Raw genomic sequence first — 27502 nt, 5'->3', positions numbered from 1 at the left:
CTCTCAATACCGGTTTTATTTATTCGAACTTATATTTTAATTTTTGTTGAGAATATTTCAAATTTTATTCATCTATAAAACATCAAATTAGTTATACAGGTACAAATTTTTTTGTTTTCTTTTAGAATTAATAAACTAATGATTAAGAAATTATTGAGAAATATCTTTGTGTACTAACAATAAGTATAAATAACCCAATTTAAATAAGGCATATTTTACACGTGTTATATGTTTCATTAAACAACTGAAGAAATGCCATGCTTTTTTTAATATTGGGAAGGGGAAACCAATAAAATCTTGACGATTTTGTTACCTGCTTCTTACTGCTAGAATCGCTCTGACGCCGATAAATCTAACTTTTTGCTTTTGTTGTCCCGGCACGAGGAAGGACACGTCAAACAGACTAGCGTTTAGCGTCACGTTCGCTGAATTATTGAGGAACACTCGGGTAAAGTCCTTCGCGAGTTGATCGTAATCCTCAAACTGATCTCGCACCGAATCCAACAACGGCGAAGACGGTCTCATGTGTCCAATCGGTCGCCAAGAACCTCGCCTAAGAATTAATTTAGTCCTACTAATCGAGCGCGAGTAAGTGAAGATTGGAAAGCTTTAAAATAAATCGGAATAAATTAACGAATTTATAGAGAGTAAATGTAAGAGTAAATATAAGAGTAAAATTAAAATTTACTTATTTGATTAAATTTAAATCTTAAACAGACAGTTGAGAGAAGTTATAAATTATACAGAAAATATTATAACGAAAGAATGTGTCGTAAAGACATGTATAAAATATGTAATATATAAAATATATATATATATGTAAATATATAAAAAATATATATAAATATATTATATATAAAATTATTAATTTTAGTATAGATTGCAGAAGTATAGATTGTAGAAGTAATATACAGATTGATAGATAGTATTGTGCCACATACTTTCAGATTATTGTCATATTTGTTTATTCACACAAATTTTTGTGTATTTGACTACGGCTACGTTATGTTATCTTACCTGTACGGTTTCGGAATCTGTCCGGTTTCCGCGTGATTAGCGAGATTCGCCACGATATCCTCCAACATTTGGCTTCTCGTTCGTTCCTGCATTCTCGCGAATTTCGGCGCGGAATAACTCGCTCTTTCACCATTTACGATTTTCGTTAACATCCACTCTCGAAACATTGGACCTGTTGCGCCCGGAATTCGATAGATAAGCCCAACATAGAAATTCTAAGCTGATATAATACTAAAGTACCCAGTCGATATAATTTTATCGTTCACATTGCTATATTATTTTCCATATCTGATCATTAAAAATTCAACATAATTAAAGCATAAGTATTATATATATGTAGAGAAATTCAAAATATCACATTAATGTCAAATTTACTGTACTTTGTTGCATATATAATGAAAGTTATATATCATATTGAGCAAATTATATAATTAAATTATCATTTAATATTCACGATGTCAATGATTAAATTGTTAAATAAAATATCTGTTAATTTGTAAAGAGATGACTCTGCAATAACTTTTTATTTAAATTTTACATATTAAATAAAATTAACTTTCTTTAATTTCCATTTTCATGCTCTCTCCAATTATTTGGTTTCTCAGTAAAAATCTAATTTCCGGCACCTTTTTCGAAGACGCTTTGCTCCCATAGATACGGTTTGTAGGCCCCAACTTCGTCTCTTGTAACCACGGACACTTCGTATCTCGTGATTTTCCGTTTTATCCGCGGACTCACTCGCACCAAGATAAATGTGTGCAAAAAGTGCGACTTGATGCAAGCTGGGCTGAAGCTCGTGTTGTCGGCTTCCAAAAATACGACACACACAATATCGTTGCCAATGTGTCTTTTTCTCTGGAGCTGCGCGTGCAAGAAGAAAGAAGGACTTTTGATTAAATTTCTAACAAATATTTTTTCTCGCGTAAAATTGACGAGCGAAAAATTTAATAAAAAGAAACGACAAGAGAGACTCACTTTTTGAGGATCGTGTTTCTCGTAAGGCAATAAGGTGGACACGTGGAACATTATCTCGATACCCCTCCAATTGGTGTAGACAGAATATAGGCCCGTCAAATCGTGCACGGTATCGAGACCGCCTTTGTACTTGTCGAAACCCTTCAGCCTGATTTTGTCCCCGAGAATCTGCAGGAATTCCTCGAAGAGCGGCGAATTATCGTTGTTATCGAGTATTTCTTCCTCGCTGTACTGACCTTCCTGAACATATATCACCCCCACCTTCAATTCAGACTTGATAAAAACTTGATCGAGCTTGAGAAGTTCTTCGGGCGTATCTGGCAATTGTCCCAAGGTCAGTGGCGGATTGATGTTTACCTCCTTGCCGAGACTACGTACCACTTCTTCTCGATTGTATCTGTAAAAAAATTGTGATTCGTGTTTCGCATGCTCTCGCAAAAAATAATTGCAATATGCGTTTGATTAATAATTTTGAATATTTTCGATTGTCAGAATATGAAACAATCAATGTATCATTATTAGTTACATCAAATGAAAATTACATATAAATTTGAAAAGTTTAATTTTCAATTTTCTTTAATTAAATAAATTTTTTTTTAAATAAAAAGAATTAAAAATTAAATTTCAATTTAATCGTTATTTATCGTTACATCAAATAAAAATTACATATAAATTTGAAAAATTCAAGTTTTAATTTTCTTCAATTAAAACAATTTTTTTTTAATTAAAAAAAAATTAAAAATTAAATTTAAATATGTTGGAAAATTTTTCTAGTCTTTATGTCGTGTGCTAGTTGTGAACAATTAAATTTTCTCGACGGAAGAATCATAATTGCACAAATAGAAAATGAAATTTGGAAATTACCGATCGGCAAAGACGCAGCTGGCGGGAATAAGGCCGTGGACCGTGTAACTGATGGCCCTGACGAGAATTCTGAATTGATCCCGGCCGTTGAGCGTCTCCTGCTTGATACTGAGTATCACCGGTCCGAGATCCTCGTCGTTCGTGAAATAGTTCCAGTGCTCCGAGCCGTAGAAATATTTCTCGTACGTCTCCTGCTCGACCGAGGTGAGCTCGAAGCCCTGATTCTTCTCCCATTGTTCCTCGATGGTGGTCTTCTTCCGCGGCACGTCGTCCGTATCGACCTCGTTCTCCTCGAACAGGCAGAAGCTGTTGTCCTGCCGCTTCAACATCGACGAACGCTCCTCCACCGTCTGCTCCTCGGCCTGTTCGGGATCGGTGGCCTCGCGATCGCTCTCGCTTTCGTCCCATATCGTGTCCGAGGTGATCTGCTGCCGCGAACATTCGATCCAGTAGCCGGGCGTCGGTATCAGGTTGTGCGGAAACTCCTGACAGAATTCATCTACGGAAAAATTCATCCTCAAAATTCTCGCGTCTACTTCTGACTCGTCCACTATACCAGTGTTGTGCTTAGATGATTTAAAAATTAGCTAAATAAAGATGAGATAAAAATATGTAAATTTATCTTAAATTTTGTTTTACAGGGTGTCTAGCGATAAGGAAAATCTGGAAAATCGGACATTGTCAGGGAATTTTATAAATATGGAATTGTCAGGGAAAAGTCAGGAAATTATACTATTTATCGGGATTTTTTCCATTATTCTACATTTGTCTCAATAATTTGAAATTTTTTATTAAATAAATATAAACTTTTCCTTGACTGCCAGCACGCTAATTTATTTAAATTTTTGTTTTAACTTTTGAACTTTTCATTGTTGGCAAAAATATCTCAAGGATTTCATGATTTTATTTAATATTTAATTGATTTATCATATATTATAGATATATGCAAATTATATATTTGGAAAAAATAATACTAAAAAGTCAGGGAAAAAATTAATTTCTGGTCTTGGAAAATCTAAAAAAGTCAGAGAATTTTTTTCATTGAGTCTGCTGGACACCCTGTTTTAAATATATCTAGATAAAAGATAAAATTATATGACACATTCATCTAGATAATTTTCTAGATAATAATTTTTAAGACTGTTTAAACACAGTTATAAAAAAATATAAATTATAAAAAATATGTATTCATATTTTTATTTATAATTTTTTATCGTATTTTTATGTGCTATGATTCTAAACTAAAATTATCTAAAAATTATTCTTGATAATTTAGTAAAGATAATACATTTTTCATCTAAGATGCAGATATAGATAATACATATTTTTATTAACCAAAGATAAGATGACGCCAAAGTTTCATCTAGATGATCGTCAATATAATTTTATTTAGACAACAGCTAACACTGTCCACTACAGATTTTTGCAATGAGTAGGGATGAACAACGAGCGTGGAGGGTCTTTACAATTTATAATTAGAATGTAACGCTTTGAAAGAGAGATGAACACTTGAGATACGTCTACATAATACATATATAAAGCCGCTTTCTGATGGTTTATAGAAGCTTCGCGAGTAGTTTTGAGATCAAGCTGTCCCTTTGAAAGATGAAAGATATTGGATATTAAACGAGATATATCGCTAAGGAGTGTAATCACCGAGTAGTAATATCGCAGTGTAAAAGTTATTACATTGTCGTGGTACATTGTACATAAATGCAATAATGCTCGACGTTTTCATCATGAAGCGCGCGCGCGATCGGGCAATTTCACTCAAAAGCGAGATTATCGTTAATTAAAGCCGCTCTCAACTAACATTCTTCCGGGTGAGGCAAATTGAAGGGCGACAGTGTCTTTGTTTTCCGCACATGCCAAAAGAATCGGTCGAATTATCCCCGAAGCGAAAGGGGATTTGTTTAGAAATTAGAGGAACAAAGCCGAATGAAGATAGATGGATGGTGGAGAGAAATATATATAGATATATATATATATAGATAAATAGATAGAGAGTTGGAGCAAATAGAGATATCCGAAGACGAGCAGTTTGGTTGAAAATCATTAAGAGAGGAATTCAATCCGACAAAATAGCGCCTCGGGGGCGAATCGATCGCGAGGTTGATAAAGCCCGGAGGCGGAGAGAATCTTATTGTTAGAAGTGATTTTCCTTCCACACAACTCGCCGGACTCACATCCACTTAAGCACGTATCACCGGTAATATGTTTCTTCTTCTTCTTCTCTATTCCTAAACCTTCCCCTGAAACCCCCTGGCTGCCATTTCGCTTTATCAATCTTCGTCTTCCTTTCTGTTGCTCTGTTCCGTTTCTTGAAGCGCGGCTGTCGACGATACCGCAGTCGATTCACTGTAAGGTAGAACACCAAGCTGTTTGCAAACAGGGCTTGGTATTCGAACTTAGAGTGAGCCGCCCGCGGTGCCCTCCTCTTCTTCACCTCCGGGAACTGCGAATTGACCTAATTACCAAGGTCCTTTATCCGCCCGTATAATAATGGCCGTTTAATTTATATCTCACCGGAAATCCAAGTTTTGACATTTGCGCGAAACGGTTAGTGCTCTTCCTTCTCATATCTCCTTCGGTAATTGCGAGATTCTTTTACTCTCGAATTAAGGTAGATCATTTTTTCAGAGTAAGGCCCGTTCTACAATACGTCGTATGTCGCAGTCGGATGTCGGAACGTAAGCGATTGTCCAATGAGAATAGTATATTGTGTATCAAGTGCGGAAAGTTGACAATTGGTCACGAGTGCGAGGGATGACGCACGAGCCGAAGGCGAGTGCGACCACCCCACACGAGTGAACAATTGTCAATCCGATCGCACGCCGCCATCTTGCCGCGGCACGGTGGGGGAATAGCCGTGTTCAATACATTTCCTACGGCTTCAGCCGTATACAATGACTTTTAACGCGGCTGAGCCGTAGATAATGGCTTTGAACGCGGCTTAGTCACTCACCGCGTCGCCGCTAGATGGCGGCGGGAGAAATCGGCCACTTCCCGCACAGAAAACATGCACCGAAAGTGCCACTTTGTCTGCACGTGTAATACAAAATTTCTTTTTCGAAAAAGTTTACGCTCCGACATCCGACTGCGACATACGACGTAATGTAGAACGGATCTTAAGCTGGTCGCACACACTTTCTGTAAGACGTAACAGTAAGGTTTCGTTCTACAATACATTGTATGTCGCAGTCGGATGTCGGAACGTAAGTGATGGTCCAATGAGAAAAGTTCTTTTTCGAAAACAAAATTTTCTCATTGGATAATCGCTTACGTTCCAACATCCGACTGCGACATACGACGTATTGTAGAATGGGCCTTCGATCAATCGTGTTTCGTAAGACGTAACAGTAGCAGTAGAATTCTCCAACATGTTGAAATTGTTGATTGGTCGAAACCTTACTGTTACGTCTTACGGAAAGTGTGTGCGACCAGCTTTAAATGATAAATATATGCTGTAATCTCGGTGATAGAAAATTCGGAAATTAATAGAAGAAAACTTCGTTTTCATATTCAACGAGCTGAAGAGTTGAAGAAAACGCGACGATTATACTTCGCGTTTTTTTCTTTTTATCATGCGGTTCCATGCGAGGCGCGAATATATACACAGAGAGAATTTTTTCTTAGAATTTACTCTGAAAATCACGAGACGATGTAGTATTCTATTGATATAGTATTGATAGAATTTTATAAGAGTTTTTCTGATTGATATTTACAATAAATATTAATATCTACCGCAATAAGATATAAAATGTTCGATTAATTTTTGCTTGCTTCTGTGATATATTTTGAATCTTATATATTATTCTTTTCTTTATAATATATTTTTTTATATACTGAACCTTGCAATTAGATACTTTTAAACTCTAATTAAATAAATAAAAATTATATATAAAAAGACCAGTAATTCTTTTAACTTAAAAGATCATGAGCTTGAGAACATATACAAATATATCTGTAGGATAAAATAATCTAGAAAATCTGTATTTATTTAAAAATATAAACCAGTGATATAATTTGATAAAAACTTAATTAAATCTGTAAAAAGCGCGTTAAAATGATTAAATTATTAATTTTAGTTCTTTAGATTTTAATTAATATGTAGGAAATGTAGATATCTGTTTAAAATTTAACACAAATTTTTCAACATAGTAAATACTACATAGTAAAAATTTTATTACTGTGTACATATTAATATTTTTTATTACGACAAATATTAATCGGAGAAACTTATAAAATTTTTTCAATGCCAGCATATTGTTCCATGATTATCTTTCAGGATAAATTCTAAGAGGAAATTCTGTCCGTGTAGTACCGCGTCGGACTAACTAAGACTTAATATCCGCTGCGCGAATCGTGAGAGATAACTTTCGCACGTATAATCGCGTGTAATCCAAGGCGGGCGGAACCACCTGTAGCTTCGTCTCATGCATATGCACTCCTGTGCAAAAGTCGACGGCTTGCTTCGGTTCGCGACGTTATAAAGGAAAATGGAAAAAAAAAAATGAGCGACGTTGACGGGAACGAAAGTATTTTAGTACTTACCGGAGCACGCCTGAGGTGGCAGCGGAAAGATCAAGGTCGTCGAGGACTTTCTTCTGGCAACTGCGCAGCCTAAACTTTGTGGTTTGAAGCTGCGCAACTGCTGCATGAAGTCCGAGCACTCCATCAGCGCCACGTCGGCAAAATGCAGATCGCAAAGTATCTGGTTCTTGAACCTGAAAAGCAGAACTACTTCTTAGTTTATTCGTCGTAAACAGATTTTTTATGGAGCTGTATATATTTTTATAGCGATAGGATCGAATAATATCAGCGACAATGATATATTTGTAGACCTATTATTCCATGAGAGTAAACTTACGTGTTCAATAATGCAATACACAAATAAAATTTAATAGGAAAAAAATATTAACTATTATAACTAACTGAAATTTTATTATATCATATCTTAATTTTAGCTCGGTGGTAACTAATATTTTTAATTATAATTTAACGGACAATTTTTCGTTGAATTATAGCTTAAAAATATTAGTTATTATAGCTAAAATTTACGGACATCTAAAATTAAATTTATAGTAGCTAATATTTTTTTCGTGAATATTTGACGAACGAATACGATAATCGCGATATTTTTCTTGACTGCAACAATTGTTGCCTATCTTTTATATTTTTTAAATTAAATTTTTAATTATTGATTGTAAAAGTTATTAGCAATTGAGTGTTAGTATTTGTAATAAGAGTGCAATGGACGGATCGCAAAAATTAATTAATTGAATTTTGATAAGATTGCATCGGAGAAAAAAATTTTCTTTCATTTCTGACGCATTTCCTTTTGACGTAATAATACTTGTAAATTTAACGAATCTTATCACAACTAAAAACAATCAGAATAAATGAAGTTTTATAGGAATTTATTCGCTTGGTAAAACATGAATCCGTCTATGTCTCTTATTGGAATACGTCGACTCTCTTATCATCTCTATCGTTTGTTATTATCGCGCGGATTTTCCAATTAAAATCACGGGTTCACCAGAAACGTGCTGATCCATATCTGAATCTATTGATAATCCACATATAAATACAATCTTACAACTTATTTTTACTTTACAACTTATTCAAATTTTTAATAAAAATTCTTATTATATATCTGTCTCTTCAAACTTGTACAAAGCATTTACAAAGGAATGAAAATACTCATCTCTCGAAAGAGTTTCTTCATTTCTCAAAAGAAAGATTAATAAATATGAAAATATGCGCGAAAATTAAATTTCACATTACATTTAACAATTCCATTAAATATTATTAAATTTCTCACTTGTACCATAAATATTTTTCGTTAATGCAGCGATATTTCGCGAGTCTTAACAGCTAATAGTAATCGAGTGCCGCGGATACAAATGTCATGGAAAATGTATACTTCCTAAGTTTTATGTGACATTTCTATTTCTATTTTCTCCGATGGCCCCATTCGCATAATAATAACAATATAACGCATTAGCGACTTGCGTAAGGGTTGTAAAACGGCCGGTAATCTCGCATAATGTTCCATTAAAATGTCCATTCCAATTCAGCCTGCGTCTGACAAGATTCCGCATGTTATATGCACGACCTGGCTGCCGTTCGCGTCGGAATAATAAATATTTTTCAATAATCCATCTCTCTCTCTCTCTCGCACGTGCGCGCATTTTCTCGGAAGAATGATGTTATAACGCACTGTGATGCGGCGTTTTTAACGACAAGAGCTCGAGGATATAACGCGCCTCGTAACCGTTCACGGAATCCATAAATGGGTTCGTTTTGAATCTTCGATCCGACATCATTCGTCCTTTTATTCCGAGGGGAACCGTGTTATAAAGTCGCCGATTCAACTCTCGTTGCACGTGACTTACGATTAAGCGACGTGATGAGGATGGCTTTTTCCGATCGACTGAACCCTGCGATGATCCCTCGACTATGTGACAGGGCGTAAATGAATGAGGGGAAAAAAACGAAACGTTATCGAAGGAAAACGCGTTCATTTCAAGCTCCAACTCCATCGACCGTGTAAAATCGGGCCTTCAAATTTGCGGAAGTATAGTAGTTGTAGTTCGTGGTTTTTTGATTCGACCATTATTTTTTTATTTTTTGGTTACACAAATTAAAAATTTGTTATTAAAAAAATTAAAAAAATAAAAAATTTAATTAAATTAAATTTAATTTGTTATTCTACAATTATAATATTAATGTGTTTACAATCGGATGTTATAATTTTAGGTCAAAAAGAAAAAAGTTAAAAAATTTTTACCAATCTTTTTTTATTTTTTTTTGTTTTTTTTACATAAAATTGTAACGTTCACAATTCGTTATTATTAATAGTACTTTAATTATGGAAAAGAATTTTTCAATTTGTATAGCCAATAAAAAGATTCATGGTCGAATTCGACTTCGCATCGATAAAATAGTGCTTTAGGATCACTCTTAAAAATAAAATCAGATCGACTTTTCCCGCGGAGATTTGTTATTAAAAAAAATAAAAAATTTAATTGAATTAAATTTAATTTATTATTCTACAATTATAATATTGTGTTCACAATCGGATGTTATAATTTCAGGTAAAAAACAAAAAAGTTAAAAAATTTTTACCAATCTTCTTTTAATTTTTTTCGTTTTTTTACATAAAATTGTAACGTTCACAATTCGTTATTATTAATAGTCTTTTAATTATGGAAAAGAATTTTTCAATTTGTATAGCTAATAAAAAGATTCATGGTCGAATTCGACTTCGCATCGATAAAATAGTGCTTTAGGATCACCCTTAAAAATAAAATCAGATTGACTTTTCTCACGGAGGAAACCGAGCGGAACACCGTCGCTTCGTGGAATTTTTTGCTCCCCTGCGATTCGATTAATCGACGAGATCAAATTTCGCTGGCGACGATTATTTTGCCATTTGATCGTCCGCCACAGTGTTTGTCAAACTCTATAATTTCTATGCTCGTCGCGTATGAGAAAAGGTAGTAAAAGTCAGACGGTGATGTATAGAACGATGAAAAAAGTGCCTTTCCCTGTCGCGCGATTCATTGACGATCCTTTCTCACCTCGGAGAACAAAGTGTTAAATCGTGAACGGAATCTCTGTACATATTGTATATACTCGTATATATGTCTATATATAGCACTACGTTTCAAATGCGTACACAGTTGCGCAGTGATTTCCTCGACTGACTGATTACATGAATTCATCCTGTTTTACATAACGAACGGTATAAATATTTTGAAATTTTATTTTATTTATTTTACTTGCGGATTACTGCAAATTTATGTTGCAGAGCGATATATTTTGTAATTTTTTTTAGCGAGAGAGAAAGAGATGCTACGTACATAAATTTTATTAGTGACAAATAGAGTCGTACTTTAAAATCGTATCCTATTCGAAAATGAAATTATACAAGAAATTACATTTATTTATTAGTCTATTTTACTTTGAGCGTATATCTGCAGAGATCGAGAGAGCAGTATTCCTCGCATCTTTTCATCGCGCATAGCTTGAGCAGTCGGCATCCAGCCTCCGAGACTGAAATATCCGGAGAATTCAGCGACGTGGAGCCGTTCGTGTCACGGATCTCGTTTCATATCCGTCGGCTCAATTTTTTTAAATATAGGACGAGATGTAGGGAGTCGAGCAAAATAGCGAACAGGATCTCTAATGATGTACGATTATTTACGATCTTCTTCGGCGCAAGCAGTGATTAATTTACGAACGAAAATTGTAGCTTTAATTATAGAAATCTGTTAAAATGACGCCATAAGGGTGGTAAAATTGCTCACTTTATGGTATAATAGTAATAATAATAATAATTTTTTAAAAATAGTAATAATTTTAAAATGTAAGATATAAAGAATATCTATCCGGGAAAAATGTTTTATATATAACAATATAAAATTATATAGAAATACATAAAATTATACACATACAATCGCAAAATTATATATGAAATATGTCCATACATAATTAGATAAAAGTGCTTTTTATATATAATTTATATATATATATATATATATATATATATATATAAATTTATATATGTATATAAACATATATGTTTCATATATTGTATAATTTGACATAATTATATATGAACCCTTATAATTTATATAATTATGTATAAAAATAGACATATTTCACATATAATTTTACGATTATATGTATAATTATACAATTATTTATATACAATTATATATATAAAATTTTTTTTCCCGGGTATTAACTCTCTGTATATTCTTTTATTTTGTGGAAACGCATATTTCATTGTGCGAAATTAAACCGAAGATAAGAAATAATAAATCAACGAATAAATAATAAATGATAGTCTAAATTCTAAATGATGAAGACGCGAAATTGGTAACTCGGTAATTTTCCGGCAATTTCCAGAGCAAGTTGATTTATTTTTTCACGCATACTACTGATCGATATCATGAAATTTTATAAAATCTAAACAGAATAAGTAATAGTACATCGAAGATATTTTCTAGATTCGAAAGAATATCTCAAGATTTTTGAGAGAAATTAATTTTAAGTAACTTAATTTATACGGCATTATATTTTCGAAATGGAGTTGCATTAACGAGCAAAATTATTACACAGTCACGTCGAAAGTCTCGGTGAAATAAAAATGCAATGAGATAGATATGAATGCAATGAAAGATGAAGAAACGTGTTCTCCCGTGCTAATGAGATCAGGACAATACTGATTAAGCATAATGTCGTTTTACGATCTGTCGCCGGAAGCGTAAAACGTGCACCGAGATAGAGAGAGAGAAGCGCGATTTTTAGCATGATTTTAGACTCACCGTCTTGCCCGCTTTTGATTGGGTCCCGTGAGATTCAGGCCGCAACTGTTACATTTTAGGCACTCCTCGTGGTAATGGTTGTTGTCGTACAACGGCGATGGTTCTTGAAACAATAAACACAGAGAGACTTCAAAGTTCAATGTGTACAAAATGTGCGATGCTGAATGACAAACATTTTTACAGCAAAATGAGAAAAAGTCTCAAAATATTTAGAAAAATTCACATTCTTTTATTATTCAGTATTACAATTATTATTCAACATATTACAATTATTTAGATAATAAATAAATATAAAATAACTAATAAAAAATTATATTAATTTTACAATAAATAATAATTCATTTAATAAAATTAATAAAATAATATTCAAGATGTTTTTCACGAGATACGGACTTTTTTACATTCGGTAAAGAATGCCGCGTTCATATTACGTCTTGCGAAAGTTTGCGAAACATTTATATATTCTAAATGCATTATTTGAGCACACAATAATTAAACAAGTTTCTTTATATACAATTTAAACAGACTTTTTCCTTTTGTTTTTTGCATTCTTCGCGTTCTAATGTTTCCAACGCATTACGTAATATCCTTTTTTCTCGTCATCGCCATTAAAACCGTCGAAGAAATTTGTCCGTCATTTCGTTTTATTTGCATTATTTTCCTATCTTCTTATTCTCTGCCCTTTCTCATTTTCCCTCTCTCTTTCAATCCGGATCCTTATTTAACTACCCTTCTACGAGGTTGTGTTGAGTCGGGGTGTGGTCGTCGCTTTCGTGATAGCACACCATAGCACACACCGACACACCGTAAGAAGGCCGTAAAGAGTTCCAGCGCGCGCCAGGCATGGAATTTTGATATCGAGAGGAAAGCGAATGTCGCGTCGCGTCGGGAAGGTTTCGTCGTTTCGAGGTATTCGTGACCGCCGCGATATGTAATTGCACACACGTACGCACATTAATTCGGGGATTTATATTATTTATATTCCAGAAAATTAGACTTTGACTTTATGAAACTTAGGATCAAGCTGAATAATTTTTGTGGAGATCTTTATTTCGATGTTATAATGAAAATTCTACGAAGGGTAAATTTTAGTTTTTTGCCATTATCTCAAAAACTATCAATTTTTCGAGAAAAATAGTTATTATCAAAATTGTATCTCATAAAATTCTCTACAAAAAAGGTCATTATACTTTTTTTCGTACAACTAATCGTTTTTGAGTAAAACGCGTCTGTAGTTCGTAAAATATAGTCTAAATATACCAGAAGTGTGCACATTTTCTCTTTCAGATTTAATTTGCTCTATATTTTCGAAATGGTTAATTCCACGAAAAAAAAGTATAGAGTTTTATGAATATTTTATGAGTTACAATTTTGATAATAACTATTTTTCCCGAAAAATTGATAATTTTTGAGATAATGGCAAAAAACTAAAATTTATCCCCCATACCAAAAAACGCCCTGGATGAAATTAAGGGTACTTTTCAGGATTTCATTAGAACATCGAAATAAAGGTCTCTACAAATATTCAGCTTGAGTCTAATTTTTATGAAGTTTTGCCTTTTTCAAGTCTAATTTTACTGGGGACATCTCGACATGTTAACATAAAAAGAAAAAATGTCTCACAGCATTTAAATACTAGAGATACTTTAATCTCTATTTTATATATGCATATACCATACATGATTGAGAGAAATTATGTACGATAAAATATAGAAGTACAGTCTTATGATGTTATATATAAAGATTCATGAGAAATATAGAGAGAGAAATGCTCTTTTCTTATTATACTTTTTATTAAAAGAGAAAGATCTGGAGATTCTTAGAGAAAAGCTTGGATATTTTGTGTGTTGAAATAAATATAAATTTTGATGAAACTCTTGAAATATAGTATGTAAAACATTATTATTATTATTATTATATGAATATATATGAAGCTATTTTTTACATATTTTTCGCGCATAAAAGCCAATTCTTTTTTGTGCATGAAAATTGTCATTTTTATTCAGAATCACTTTTGACATTTTGTACAACTGCAATTATATCCAATTTTGTGTGTGTTTATATATCTACATTATTATAATAAAAATGTTCACTAATGGTTAGCAGCATTTTTGATATTCCAGTTTTCGCAGTTTTACTAAATTATGAAAAATGTCGAGATTTCGTATATGTCATAAAATGTCCCTTTGTATATATATATATATATGTGCTTTATTAGGATATATTGTGATTCCAGAAAATTAGTATTGTTTCAAGTTAGACATATTTAATAAATGTGACTTCTTTATTCTCTCATTCTTTCTTTCTCTATCTCTTTTAATCCTAAACTTGGCGAAACTGAAAACGTGAGCTTGAGATTATATTTATAAGGAAAGAAAAATGTCACGGAAATAAAATTTAGTGAAATAAACGATAAAAAATTCAAAAATATGACTTATGTCTTTCAATATAAATTTTTCTAAATATTATTATCTAAATAATAAAGAAAATAAATAAACAAATATTAACTTATAAAAGTGAAACTTTGGGAATGATACGTTTTTAAAGGAATCTATGAAGGAATCTTGATAAATCTCCGAATTATTCACGATCTCTTTTATTCCAACTTACGACCGTGTAAAAGATTGTATTTTTCGGAATCGTTTTATAAATCAAGATCATTTCAAAAGATCTATTCTAGAAACCTGGAGTATTCTATATATTATTCTAACACCCTACCCGCATACGAAGTATAGATATTCTGACTCACTGTTTAACTTGGGTCGTTAGAAAGTTATATATAATATATAACGTAGTTGTAATTATATATTTTAATGATGACGATGTGTTTCTTAAGAACATATATAGGTACCTATAAGGAACTCCTTTCCGCTAATTGAAATTTGATGATCTAAGATCGTAATGGGTATCTTGTATACACAATATATTTGTTTTAAATTAAATGAGAAACTGCGTGAGAATTAAGTTTGACTCAATTTTAATTAAAACAATATTTAACATTATTAAATATGATAATATAATATATATCGTATAATATTTCTCTAAACATAACATATTATTATAATATGTACATAAATATAAAAGTTTACAGTTATTTTCACACAAAAGCTCTCTCTCTTTATTTTATATTATTATTTTATAGTTAAATAAAATACGGATGCCAATAAAAGTATTTTGCGCGTATATCTTAATTACATGATTGTTGTAATTTATAATTTTATATTTTATTTTTTTATTTTAATTTTGTTCACATTCAAGTATCCAAGATACATTAGATACATCAAAGAAATTGCATCAAATACGTTTCGACTATATATTTAATGTATGAAATAAACTATACGCTTAACGTATGAAATAAATCTTACTAAACGATGTTACGTTGAATGTGCTCGAAATGAGAACGCATTATAATATTTACGCATTAATATTTATGCGTCGGTGAGGAAAAGTTTCGAAGACACCGATGAATCTGAAATATAAAGTAGTTACGTCGCAACAATCTCGTTTTCAAGTTTTCGCTGATCGTAATATATTTCGTGCAAAATATCCGGATGACGAACGAAATTATTTCGCGGCATAACAGTATAGCACATGATATGACAAGATTACACTGGATGGTATATTACTTTACACACACAACGAAGCGGTTATTATTCTTTCTACACACTCGATTTACGCCACCATCTGATAAACTTTACATACGCAAGTTTTATATAGGTAAGCTTTAAATTCTTCCCTCTCTCTTTCTGCGCTACATTTTAGGAATCAAAATAAATCTTGTGCTTTGCATATTTTTTTTTTTTATTATCGACGAAGAATTTATAGAACGATTTTATAACGATTGTTACGTAGTCCACATGAAATTATTGACACACGTCAATTTCTCGATTGAGTGTTCCAATAATACCAAAAAATATTAAAATATTAAAAAATACTAGAAGTACTAAAAATTCTTGATAGCGTTCCAATAATATTAAAAAATATGACACAACAATTTTTAGCGATTGTAAAAATTAGATCGAAAGAGGTAAATCAAAGGAGTAAACTTTCGCAAAAAGTCGGAATATTAATCCGTAGTTTTTTTTAACACGTGTCGATATATTTTCTATCGGAAGAAAATGTTTATGTACATACATTTCGCTTTTTATTTCGAAATGCGATGCAGATCTCGTCTAAAATATGCAACTGTTAAATCGAATTATTAACAGATGCGATTCACGGGATTCGAGATAAAACGAGTGTTTAATAGCGATCTTGAGCAGAGATTCGAAAAGTAAAGGAGAGACAGCCAAGAGTTTTACCTACATAAGTCGCGATGATCCTTTTAAGGTTCTCGCCTACAAGCGATTACACTATTCAAGAGAGTTCTTATTTATACATTCATTGCAGGATAAAATATCGGTGCATCCGAGAAAATGTCAAGTAACGCGTAATGAATAATATTGAAAAAAGAGAAAGAGGGAGAGAATTGCGATACTTCATTCGAACGTTGACGAGAATGTAACTGAAAGTTTGAAAACGGAAAATAAACAATGCAAATAAAAATAATGCGTTAGGTGCGAATAAAGTTGAACGAAGTTGTCGTCTCGCCATTGCACCGGATATATTTGAATATTACACCCGAGTTGCGTGCTTGTTATTCCAGACAGGTTTTAGTAACGAAAGAAAATAATAGTGTGCACGCACGAACGCGCTGATATTGACGTAGCTTTTATCAGTACTTTAACCTCGTTTGATCCCCTGGCTCTTTCTATTCATGAGAAAATAGGTAACTGCAACGTATTTCCTTTGCGCGAGAATGAAAATATGAAAAAGCAAACATAAATATATTTCCGGAAAAAAAATCCTCCAGCCTAAGTTAATTCGCAGCGATTATCCATCCGGCACAAAATATTTCGAATGTTTTCAAAAAATATTTCTAAGTATTTTCTATAAAACATATTTGCATAAAAAAACATTTTAAAATGGTTTTAGGAATATTTTAAAATGATTTAAAAATGTTTTGTGATAACATTTTTTAGAATATTTTAAAAAACTTTTAAAAATATTTTTAAAAATGTTCTTTATCGCTCAGATAATATTTGATATACATATTTTTGAAATATTAGTTTAAATCTATATTTAAAAATATTTTCGAGAAATATTTTATTTTTTAAGAAGGATTTTTAAAAGATTTTAAAAATATTTTGTGCTGTATGAATATAAATAAAAATTGTTCGAGATGAACGGAGCAGCGCAATAAAAAAAAATGAAAAGATATTTTAAAAAATTATATATTTCCATTTTTTTTTTTTACAATTGAAAAAAACTTGTAACTTTGCAAAATTATATGTTTACTACACACTTTCAATATTTCTCATTACCTTAATCTCTCACCTTAATTCCTCTTATGATAAACTTTTGTCGCGGCAATCTCCCGCATTATGCTTACAACTTCCAATGGGACTTCTGTGAACGTTAGATTGCATCTCTCTCTTTCTGTCTCTCTCGCCACGCCTAATTAATTAATTCTTCGCTGTCTGCCTGTTATTCCTCGTTTCCGCCAACAAATGCAATCCCAAAAAAAAAATTTTTATATATAATTATATATAAATAATTGTATAATTATACACATAATCGTAAAATTATATGTGAGATATGTCTATTTTTATACATAATTATATAAATTTATTATATAAATTATAAGGGTTCATATATAATTATGTCAAATTATACAATATATGAAACATATATATTTATATATATAAATTATATATAAAAAGCACTTTTATTTAATTATGTATGGACATATTTCCTATATAATTTTGCGATTATATGTATAATTTGATATATTTCTATATAATTGTATATTGTTATATATAAAAAATATTTTTCCGGGTCTCGCGCGCGCATACGACGCCTTTCGATGTAGAACACATTCGCGCCGCGAATGAAATTTTCGAACATTTTTCGAGAAAGAGGAAGAAGGGTATGGGAAATGGGGGGAAACAAAAAATATACGAGCATGTAATATTGTGGCACACAAACTCGCCCGCGGCGGCTCGATAGCTCACTTTTATTGACGTTTTAACCCTCGTCTTTGCCATGTGCTTGGAGCAGGTGTTTTTCCTCGTCGTCACAGCTTTACAGTGTATGGATTCGGTTAATAAAAAGAAGAGGAAAAAAAAAGGAAAGAAAGGAAAAAAAATTTGTCGCGCATACACATTCGACACGCATATACGACGGGAAAATCGGATTTAACACAAACTCCGAGAGCGAGTTTCGTCGTCTCGTCGGTTGAAGTGACTCGCTTAATTCGTATGTAAAACGCAATTATACACACGTGCCGTATGTACGCGTAATGCAATTGTGTCTAGTAGCTCCGTATATTACGCCTTTAAGCAATGACATTCGCTGTCGAAAAAAAGGATCTGGTCGTGAAATATTCTTTTAGCGCGGTTCCTCTTTCTGAGTAATATTAGCTTCATTATCTCGTATTAAGATAGAATTAGGAACAAGCTATCTGGGTGAAAAAAATGAAAAGGTAGAATTAATTATTTCGGACAATTGTAGGTACCATTATTACTGCGTTATAACACGTTATTCGATATTTATTATAGCATTGAGAAACACAATTAATGAGAGCTACAATTAACACACTTTAACCTTTTCCAGTTCAATAAATTTAAATGGAATTATATACCTATACACATACTATTATATATGTATATAGTTTAAAGTTTATAGAGGATATATATCAGTTTTACCCGCGCATTTCGCTTTATTTGTGGCTTCTAATATGTAATCAATCGAAAGTCGATTTTTAACAAAAATGTCGAAGTTAATAACTTCTGTATTACAAAATATTAAAATTTAGAGAAAACATATATTAAATTAATTTTTTTAATATAACTTAAAATAAAAAGTATTTATTACATTTATTTAAAACAGAGAAAATAAATACCAATAGTTACTATTTTATTTGTGGAATTTAATTAAGAAAAATATTAAATTAATTTAAGAAACACAGCGCGTTTAATAAAAGCATCCACACCAAATTTTCCTGATTAAGTTCGAAATATGTGACGGCAATTGGACGTGTGATATCGACATCAGATCATTTATAGACTTTTCTAATATGCGGAATTTGATTTTGATGTATGCGGTTCGCGTTAGGCGAGAATTGAACCAAGTTTACACGCTCCAATGATTATTCGATTATTGGATTGTTGAAACTGAAGTTTACATTCAGTATGCTATATTCCGCAGAAATAATTATCTATCCTGAGGAATACAGAAATAACGTTCATTGTGTATTAAATTCGATAAAATAAATATTAGATTTCACATTACACACTTTACATGAATTATTGTTGACAAATAATTTATGATTAGATTATACGAACACAATGTGAATTCTCCAGAATCATTGAATCAAATTTTAATAACAGATGCTTCCACTATCATTCGTAACAGAATTCGGGACAGAATTCTATTTATAATTTTATAAAAGGGTAAGAATCTTCTCTCGACCGTACTGGCAAATGTTATTTATTCAATCACAATGGTGATTGAATAAATAACATTTGCCAGTATGGTCGAGAAAAGATTCTTACTTTTTTTAAATTCTGTCTGGCGATTCTCAAATATCTACGTTTTTATTTATAATTTTATGTGTATTAAATTATGAATATAATTATTCACGAGAAAAAAATTTTTGTATTACACAAACTATAATTTGATTAAAAATTACGTATAAAATATGCGATTGTAATTGATAGATTTTACTACATGTAAGCAAGGATATTTCTTATATTCACTTAATAAACATGTAACTTGCTCCCGAGACCAAGACATTGTCACGTATATTTTTCTTCTTCTTTTACTTTAAATTATTAATCAAATATGAAAGTTTAAGTTGTAGTTTATGTCATTTACAAGTCACCAATTACGAATATTTGTACATTACGCATATTTTATGCGTCTTTTTTATTCATAAAAATGGAGCATTCTTCTTCTATACAGAGTGTCCAGTAACTAACGGACCAACGATTACAAATGGATTCTTTGGTCAATTTGGGAACGATTTTTCCTCAGCGAAAATGTCAAAAAAGGTCATCATTTTTTACAACTTTCCAATATTTGTCATTATGTATCTTTATAACTAAGCCTCGAATTAAAATTTTATTATAGTAAACTCTACCTGAAATTAACTGAAGAATGTAATTATGTTAGACTTTTAACTCCAAAACGTTTAGTTTTCAAAAAACCCATGTTTTTCAATCGCTTATAACTCGAAAATTATTGACTTCTCAACATTTTTGCCAAGAAAAAATCGTCTCCAAATTGGCCAGAGAATCCGCCCTTAATCATTGGTCCGTTAGTTACCGGACACCCTGTATAATATTCTATATATTATTCTATATAGTTATAATTCTAGTTATAATTTGACTGTCACGTGTTTTTTACATTATACGATGCATAAAATTTGTGAATAAAATTCTGTCTCGAATTATAGATCGTGTAAAGTGGGCTTAAGGGATGAAATCATCCATATATTATACATAAATGTGAATTTCGAAAGTATTCATGATATAAAAAATATTAGATATATGTATATGATATAATATATTATATTATAATTTGATAAAATATTTGATATACATATATTGATATAAGAAAAACATTATAGAAAATATAAATACAAATATTATAGAAAAGTTTTACGGTAAGAATATCTCTAATTAACTACATTATTATTTTAAATAAATAATATTTGAAACAAAGTTTTCAATTTTTGTAATATAGTTAAATATGGATGATTTTAATATAAAAAATTTTGATAAAATATTTTTTGATATCACGAATAAAATTCTGTCTCGAATTCTGTCGCGAATTATGATCGTGTAAAATGGGCTTAATTCTGTGGAAAATCGATTTTTCTGACTCCAATAATTTGAAAGTTACAAACGATCGCGAGCGAAGAGCTTTCCGTGAACTTGGCTTGTCGATAGTTCACTTCCGATTCAGTCACTCGAGACGATTTATCCGGAGCGATCGCCAAAAGCGTAAATTCGGCCTTAGCAATGAACGCGGTCTCGTCGACGGAAATTGATGACCGGAGAGAGCACGGCCTCGGCAGAATTTATCGAAACCAATGAAATTCCCGGGAGTCCGCCGGCAGAGAGCGACGATTACCAGCGGTCGCCACCGATGGAAATAATAATTACATCTCGCGCAATTATTGCATCCGGGATTCCGCCGCAGCTCGCATCGCGGATGAAAGAATTAGGCCGCTCCCGTTCGCTTTTTTCCACCAGATTTTTCCGAACCGATAATTCCGCACAAATATATATTATATTCTCTCGTTCGTATTTCGAGAATAATTCATTTTATTACAAGAAAAAATTCTGCACAAAATTGAAAGTTTATACAATTTCGTCTTATTTTGAAGACTTTCAATTATATATCAAAAATTTATGAAGAGCGATTGAATCTAAAAAATGTATATGTGTTATTTAAAAATTTATTGTGTTGTGTTAAAAATTTATTTGTGTTAAATTTAACAGATATTGCATGTTCCAAACAGGTCCACAGAAACTTTTTAACTTTAACATAAGATGGATATGTTAAATGGAGACACAGAAATACTGTGTTAATATTTTAACATAAAACCAATACAAAACTTTAAATAATTTAAAATACATTTTTATCGTACAGAACATATTTATTGTGTAAAATTGAAAATAGATGCACATTATTGTGTTATTTGTACATCTTTTCTTAGTTGTTTTAATAACTTAACATTTAAGTTCAATTAATACGCAACAGCAATATTTTAAATTAACACATGAATGTGTTAAATATTTAACATAAAAATTTTAACGGGGACCATTTTTGACAAAAAAAATCACAAATTTTTCTACTGTGCATACTTTTATAATTATAAATATTTTTAATTAAACCAAACAAAAATTTACATACATATTATATAAATTTTTATTGTTAGTATAATTAAAAGTCTCTATAATTATAAAATTATATAAATTTTAAATTTATGCAAAATTTTAATTATATCCAAAATAAATATTTACATATCTTATATATGTATATATAAATTTTTATTTTTGATGTGATTAAATGTCTTCATAATTATAAAATTGTGTAATTTTTAAATGTGTAGAAAATTCTTTATATATAAAAAAATACTGTTTCTGCTGTCGTATACGACAGATTCTTGAGAAATTAGTACAGATTCAAGTAAAATCGCATGTGCGACCTGTCTTAATCACAATCAGTGTTGTGCTTAGATGATTTTGAAATTAACTAGATAAAGATGAGATAAAAATATGTAAATTTATCTTAAATAAGATGAAGATGATTTTGTTTTAAATATATCTAGATAAAGATAAAATGATATGGATTCATCCAGACAATTTTCTAGATAACAATTTTTAAGACTGCTTATATGAACACAATTATAAAAAAAGTAAATTATAAAAGGAATATAAAAGTATATGCATTATTCATATTTTTACTTATAAATTTTTATTGCTTACTGCTTAAGTTCTATTTAAAATCAACTAATTAATAATAGGCCAACCTAACGAGTTGGACTGTTATAGGATGTTAAAATTTTTTTTATTTATATTATATAATATATAGTACTAGCATCCTAAACAATCTAGGTCGTTAAGTTGACCTATTATTAATTAGTTGATTTTAAATCCACACAAGCCAAATTTTTTAATTGTTTAATTAAAAATTTACTATTTAACTATTTTTGATGTGCTATGATTCTAAACCAAAATTATCTGAAAATTATTCTAGTATTAATTTAGTAAAGATAATACTTTTTTTCATATATATATATATATATAAGCTGCAGATATAGATGATACATATTTGTATTATCTCTATAAAGACCAGATGACGCCAGAGTTTCATCTAGATGATGATCTATATAATTTTATCGAGATAACAGCAAACACTGATCACAATATGTACGTGGTCGCGAGCAAAATACCGATTATTTGCGTTCGTGTATGCCAATCGAAATTCCCTCTTTAATCCGACGAGCGTGCCGCGCCCTTCGCGCGTCAATAGGAATAAACGAATAATTGATTTGCGATTGGCGCGAGAGCGCAACGGGTCGGATTAGAGCTCAATAAATCCTTGATAAACGCACATGCACGGAGTGAGCAGCGTCGCGATTGATACTGAGATGGGATTTACGGTTGACAACATCCCCTCGAGCATCTCTTCCAACTTTCCAATTCGTTGCTGTCCTTGGTTTTCCTATATACTCCCATAACTATATCGAGCTACGTATTTCGCGAAGCGAATGCAAATAATATATTCAAGTTTATTGTTAATAAGAGATGTGATATAACACGAAATTATTGCCCATTAAACCGGAATTAATCTATTAATTATATTCGTGTAGTATTTATAGTACGTGTAGCATTAGGCGATTGTGCAATCATATCATGGAAACAAATAAAACAATATCTATATGCGTTAACACTAGATATGAATCTCGTTTAGTTTAAATAAACTTGAAGCCATAATTATTCACACAGATATATTATAAAATATTTTTAGGTAACAAATTACTTTTTTTTTTATAAGCTTTGCTTTTCAGATTTTTTTCAGAAACTTGAAAAAGCTACGATAAAGGTTGCTTATTATTATTATTCCTCTATATCGATACATTGAATATCGAAACACATTTATATTAATCCAATCTAATTATTAACGAGTTCCTCGATGTGAAAGCGCCCTTTTTTATCCAGTTGAAGGCTGAAGAATGGATGAGGGACGAATTCGAGGAGGTTCGGCTGACGTACAATAAGCCCGGGATAATTCTTCACGAGCATCTCGCGTGCTACGGTCGATTAATATTTCTCGATTAAAAGCTTATTACGGCGGGGCCGGCGTTCACGGACGCGAGCGAGCGTAGAATAATACGATTAAAAACGAACGTTTTCAATTGAATTTCGCCCATTTCGAAGCGCGCGCACGCTTATATTTGCACCTCTTTTTCGCGCCGTGCCGCCTCGTTTGTCGACGGCACCTTCGTCATTTTGATCTCGCGCAAACGACCTATTATGTGCCTCGCCTCAGCGTTTTTTTACGAGCGGTTCGAGGAAACCGACCCCCGAAATGTTTTTTTTTTTTTTTATTTAGTTAGCACGCGGCGCACATAAGGTTTTAATGGCTATCTACGTGCAAATAAGCCCGCAGGAAAGTAGCGGTGTAAAGAAAGCGAAATAAGGGCGACAACCACGATATCTCAATGTCATAGAAACGTAAAGCAGTGTCAGAAATAAAATGTGCGTAAAATAAACAGATTTAAGGGATAATGGCACGGAAAATTGCTAAAAGAAATAAATTTCAATAGAATATGGAAGTAGGTCGACGAAAAAGTTTGACTTCGCAGTGATTTTACAAAAAAAAGAAAATCTTCCTGCACTTTGTATTAAATATTAAATTATCTATCATAATTTTGATGAAATTTAAAAAATGTGATAACAAGCGGGCGAGTGTTTAAGAATTCTTTTTCAATTTATACACGAATACATTATTAAGAACTTCATAAATAACTAGTACTTCTTATATACTTAAATAATCTTATCTGTATATTTTTCCATGAAAGACTATTTATCAATATTTTAGTTATACTCTAGTAAAATTAGACTTTGACTTCATAAAATTCAGGATCAAGCTGAATTTTTGTGGAGACCTTTATTTCGATGTTTAATTCGCTTTATATCTTCGAAATGGTTAGTCTACGAAAAAAAGTATAATGACTTCTTTTGTAGGGAATTTTATGAGCTACAATTTTGATAATAATTATTTTTCTCAAAAAATTGATAGTTTTTGAGGTAATGACAAAAAAAGCTAAAATTTACCCTCCAAAAAAAACGCCCTGGATGAAATTAAGGGTACTTTTCAGGATTTCATTATAAATAAAGATCTCCACAAAAATTCAGCTTGATCCTAATTTTGATGAAGATTTGCTAATTTTACTGAACTATTACTTTTGTCTTCTTTTTTTAAATGTATCCGCGTCGTGGAAAAAATTTAATCCTACTATTCGGAGAAAACATCTGATACGCGGCAAAAAAGGGAACCCAAAATGAGATGAACGAGAGGGAAAAGCGGAGATACTCAACGTGAAAGTCGAGGCGTCTTACCTTGTTATTCCTTTCTTTAACGCGAAGGCGAAAACACACGAGAGCAATCTCGAAATGGACGCGTTCGCGCGACAACAAGACAAGACCGATCTGGAAAATTACATTTGCCGGTGGCGCTCGAATTACGAACAATTTGTTCGTCGCTCCGGTTTGCCCTGAACCGCGTATATCCACTAAATTACGCGAGCACTGGCCGAGTCTCGAAGATAAGAGAAACATAATTAAAGCAGCGCGGTAAAGTAAAAAGCGGCCATAAAAATGAAAAAACCTTCAACATCGTGCGGGAAGAGGATCACGAAGAATGTAATAACTGCAGATTGATGAATATTGCAAAGCGTATAGTGCACATAATAAGTTTTAATTGCTGTTTCGAACAGCAGTATAATAAAAAATATAAAATATACATGAAAATAGGAATTATCTTTTGATCAAGTAAATCAAAATTATTTATATCTCTCTTATTCTCTCACTCTCTATGAATTATTTTTTATATATTATAAAAATAATATTTTTAAAAATAATAATTAAATATTTATATAATATAATAAAATATGTTTTATACAATTATTTTAATTTTAAATATTTATATAAATATTTTTTGAGCGTACGAAAATTATTTAATTTAAAGCCATTGAAAATTATCTGTGTCGACATACAGGAAGTTAATTTTGTAACATGGGCTGGTGGTGGCAACTCTATTACGTTTCGCTGCGTATTCGATAATTGTCTCTAATTAAATCGTTATCGATGGGTGCCGTTCGATTGGCTAATTTAAAAGTACACTTGTGAATATACACGAGCCAATATGCATACTTAATATTACCCAGTACGAGAAAAAGAGCTGATTACAGAACGTATATGGTTAACGCGTTTATCATTAATTAGGTATTCAACACTGTTTCGTAAATTAAATTATTATTAATGGACACGATTTAATTACTTATTTCAAAAATTGCTCTCGAGCATGACATATTAGTTAGTTAACTGTATAGATATTTGAACCGAGAAAATAAAACTCTTTTTCGATCCCGAGAAAACATTTTTATATATAACAATATAAAATTATATAGAAATATATAAAATTATACATATAATACATATAAATTATGAAATATATGTTCATGCATAATTAGATAAAAGTGTTTTTTTTTATATATAATTATATAAATTTATATATATATAATAAATAAGTATTTCTTCATATATATAAATATAGGTATGTTTTATATATAATTTGACAAGATTATATATGAGCTCTTATAATTTATATATTTTATATATATAATTATGTATATACAAAAATGGAAAACTTTTCACATATAATTTTACGATTATATGTATACAATTATTTATATATAATTATATATAAACATTTTTTCCCGGGATAAGCATCAGAGCTTCAATGTTCTCTCTCAAAAGTATTTGTTCGAACTATATAGATTTTTTTTACGATATTTTAAAACTCGATAGCAAGAGTCAACGTAAAAGTTGTCGGCGCTTCGAATCTCTAATATCGAGATGTATAAGAACCAACTTCCGGTCGTTCAGGTCAACTAAAGTTTCTTGTAACGATCCTTCCTTCGTCGGGGGAGAAATAATAAAGTTTGCAAAAAAAAAAAATAACAATAATTCGCTCCCGTACAGTTCCGACACGAATTTTTGCGTAAGACGAAAAGCCGCGCGATTAAATGCACCGTGATTATAATAATTAAATCAACAAAAAAAAAGTTCTCTCTATAAATTGTTCACAGAAAAAACAGTATCCTTGAAAGAATGCAAATATGCCTTGATTCAAGTATATTTTATCCTTATAATAGCGCCAAATATAAATAATTTTGGATAAAGGATAATTTATCCTTAAAACAAAGTGCAAAATATTCTTGGTTGAAGCTGAAATTTACTTATAAATATTGCAAGGACAAGTGACAAGTGAGCATCGGATATAAGCGGTACTTTCAAGTATATATAATAATTCTTAGTTCAAATGTGACTAACAAGTTTGTTTTTACCATATGCGATTTTTAAAACAAGAATATATCTTAAGGATAAAATATACTTCACACAAACTTATTTATTATTAAGGCAAATTTTTTTATTATAAAGAGCATTCTATGCTTAAATCAATCAAAT

General features: G+C 31.3%; 1 protein-coding gene across 6 annotated transcripts in view; it reads right to left on the bottom strand.

The window, feature by feature from the left end:
* rsh (Rap GTPase activating protein radish) overlaps window positions 1-27502 on the bottom strand; it is a 176633-nt gene that overhangs the window by 13199 nt on the left and 135932 nt on the right. For 4 of the 6 annotated variants that reach the window (XM_085483194.1, XM_085483183.1, XM_085483181.1 and 1 more), the window contains 7 exons: window positions 12195-12297; window positions 7411-7583; window positions 2857-3355; window positions 1993-2389; window positions 1644-1878; window positions 1018-1189; window positions 314-607 (listed from right to left, as the gene is read on the bottom strand). In XM_085483194.1, coding sequence (XP_085339320.1) covers window positions 314-607; window positions 1018-1189; window positions 1644-1878; window positions 1993-2389; window positions 2857-3355; window positions 7411-7583; window positions 12195-12297 — 1873 coding nt within the window. The remainder of the gene's footprint in view (window positions 1-313; window positions 608-1017; window positions 1190-1643; window positions 1879-1992; window positions 2390-2856; window positions 3356-7410; window positions 7584-12194; window positions 12298-27502) is intronic. The other 2 variants (XM_085483188.1, XM_029304047.2) reach the window with 1 other exon arrangement.

This window comes from Nylanderia fulva, unplaced genomic scaffold (genome assembly GCF_048542155.1).
Source record: "Nylanderia fulva isolate GAGA-0341 unplaced genomic scaffold, ASM4854215v1 Scaffold10, whole genome shotgun sequence".
Taxonomy (NCBI): domain Eukaryota; kingdom Metazoa; phylum Arthropoda; class Insecta; order Hymenoptera; family Formicidae; genus Nylanderia; species Nylanderia fulva.
The sequence above is the reverse complement of the archived record's forward strand: the minus strand, read 5'-3'. Positions and strand labels throughout refer to the sequence as shown.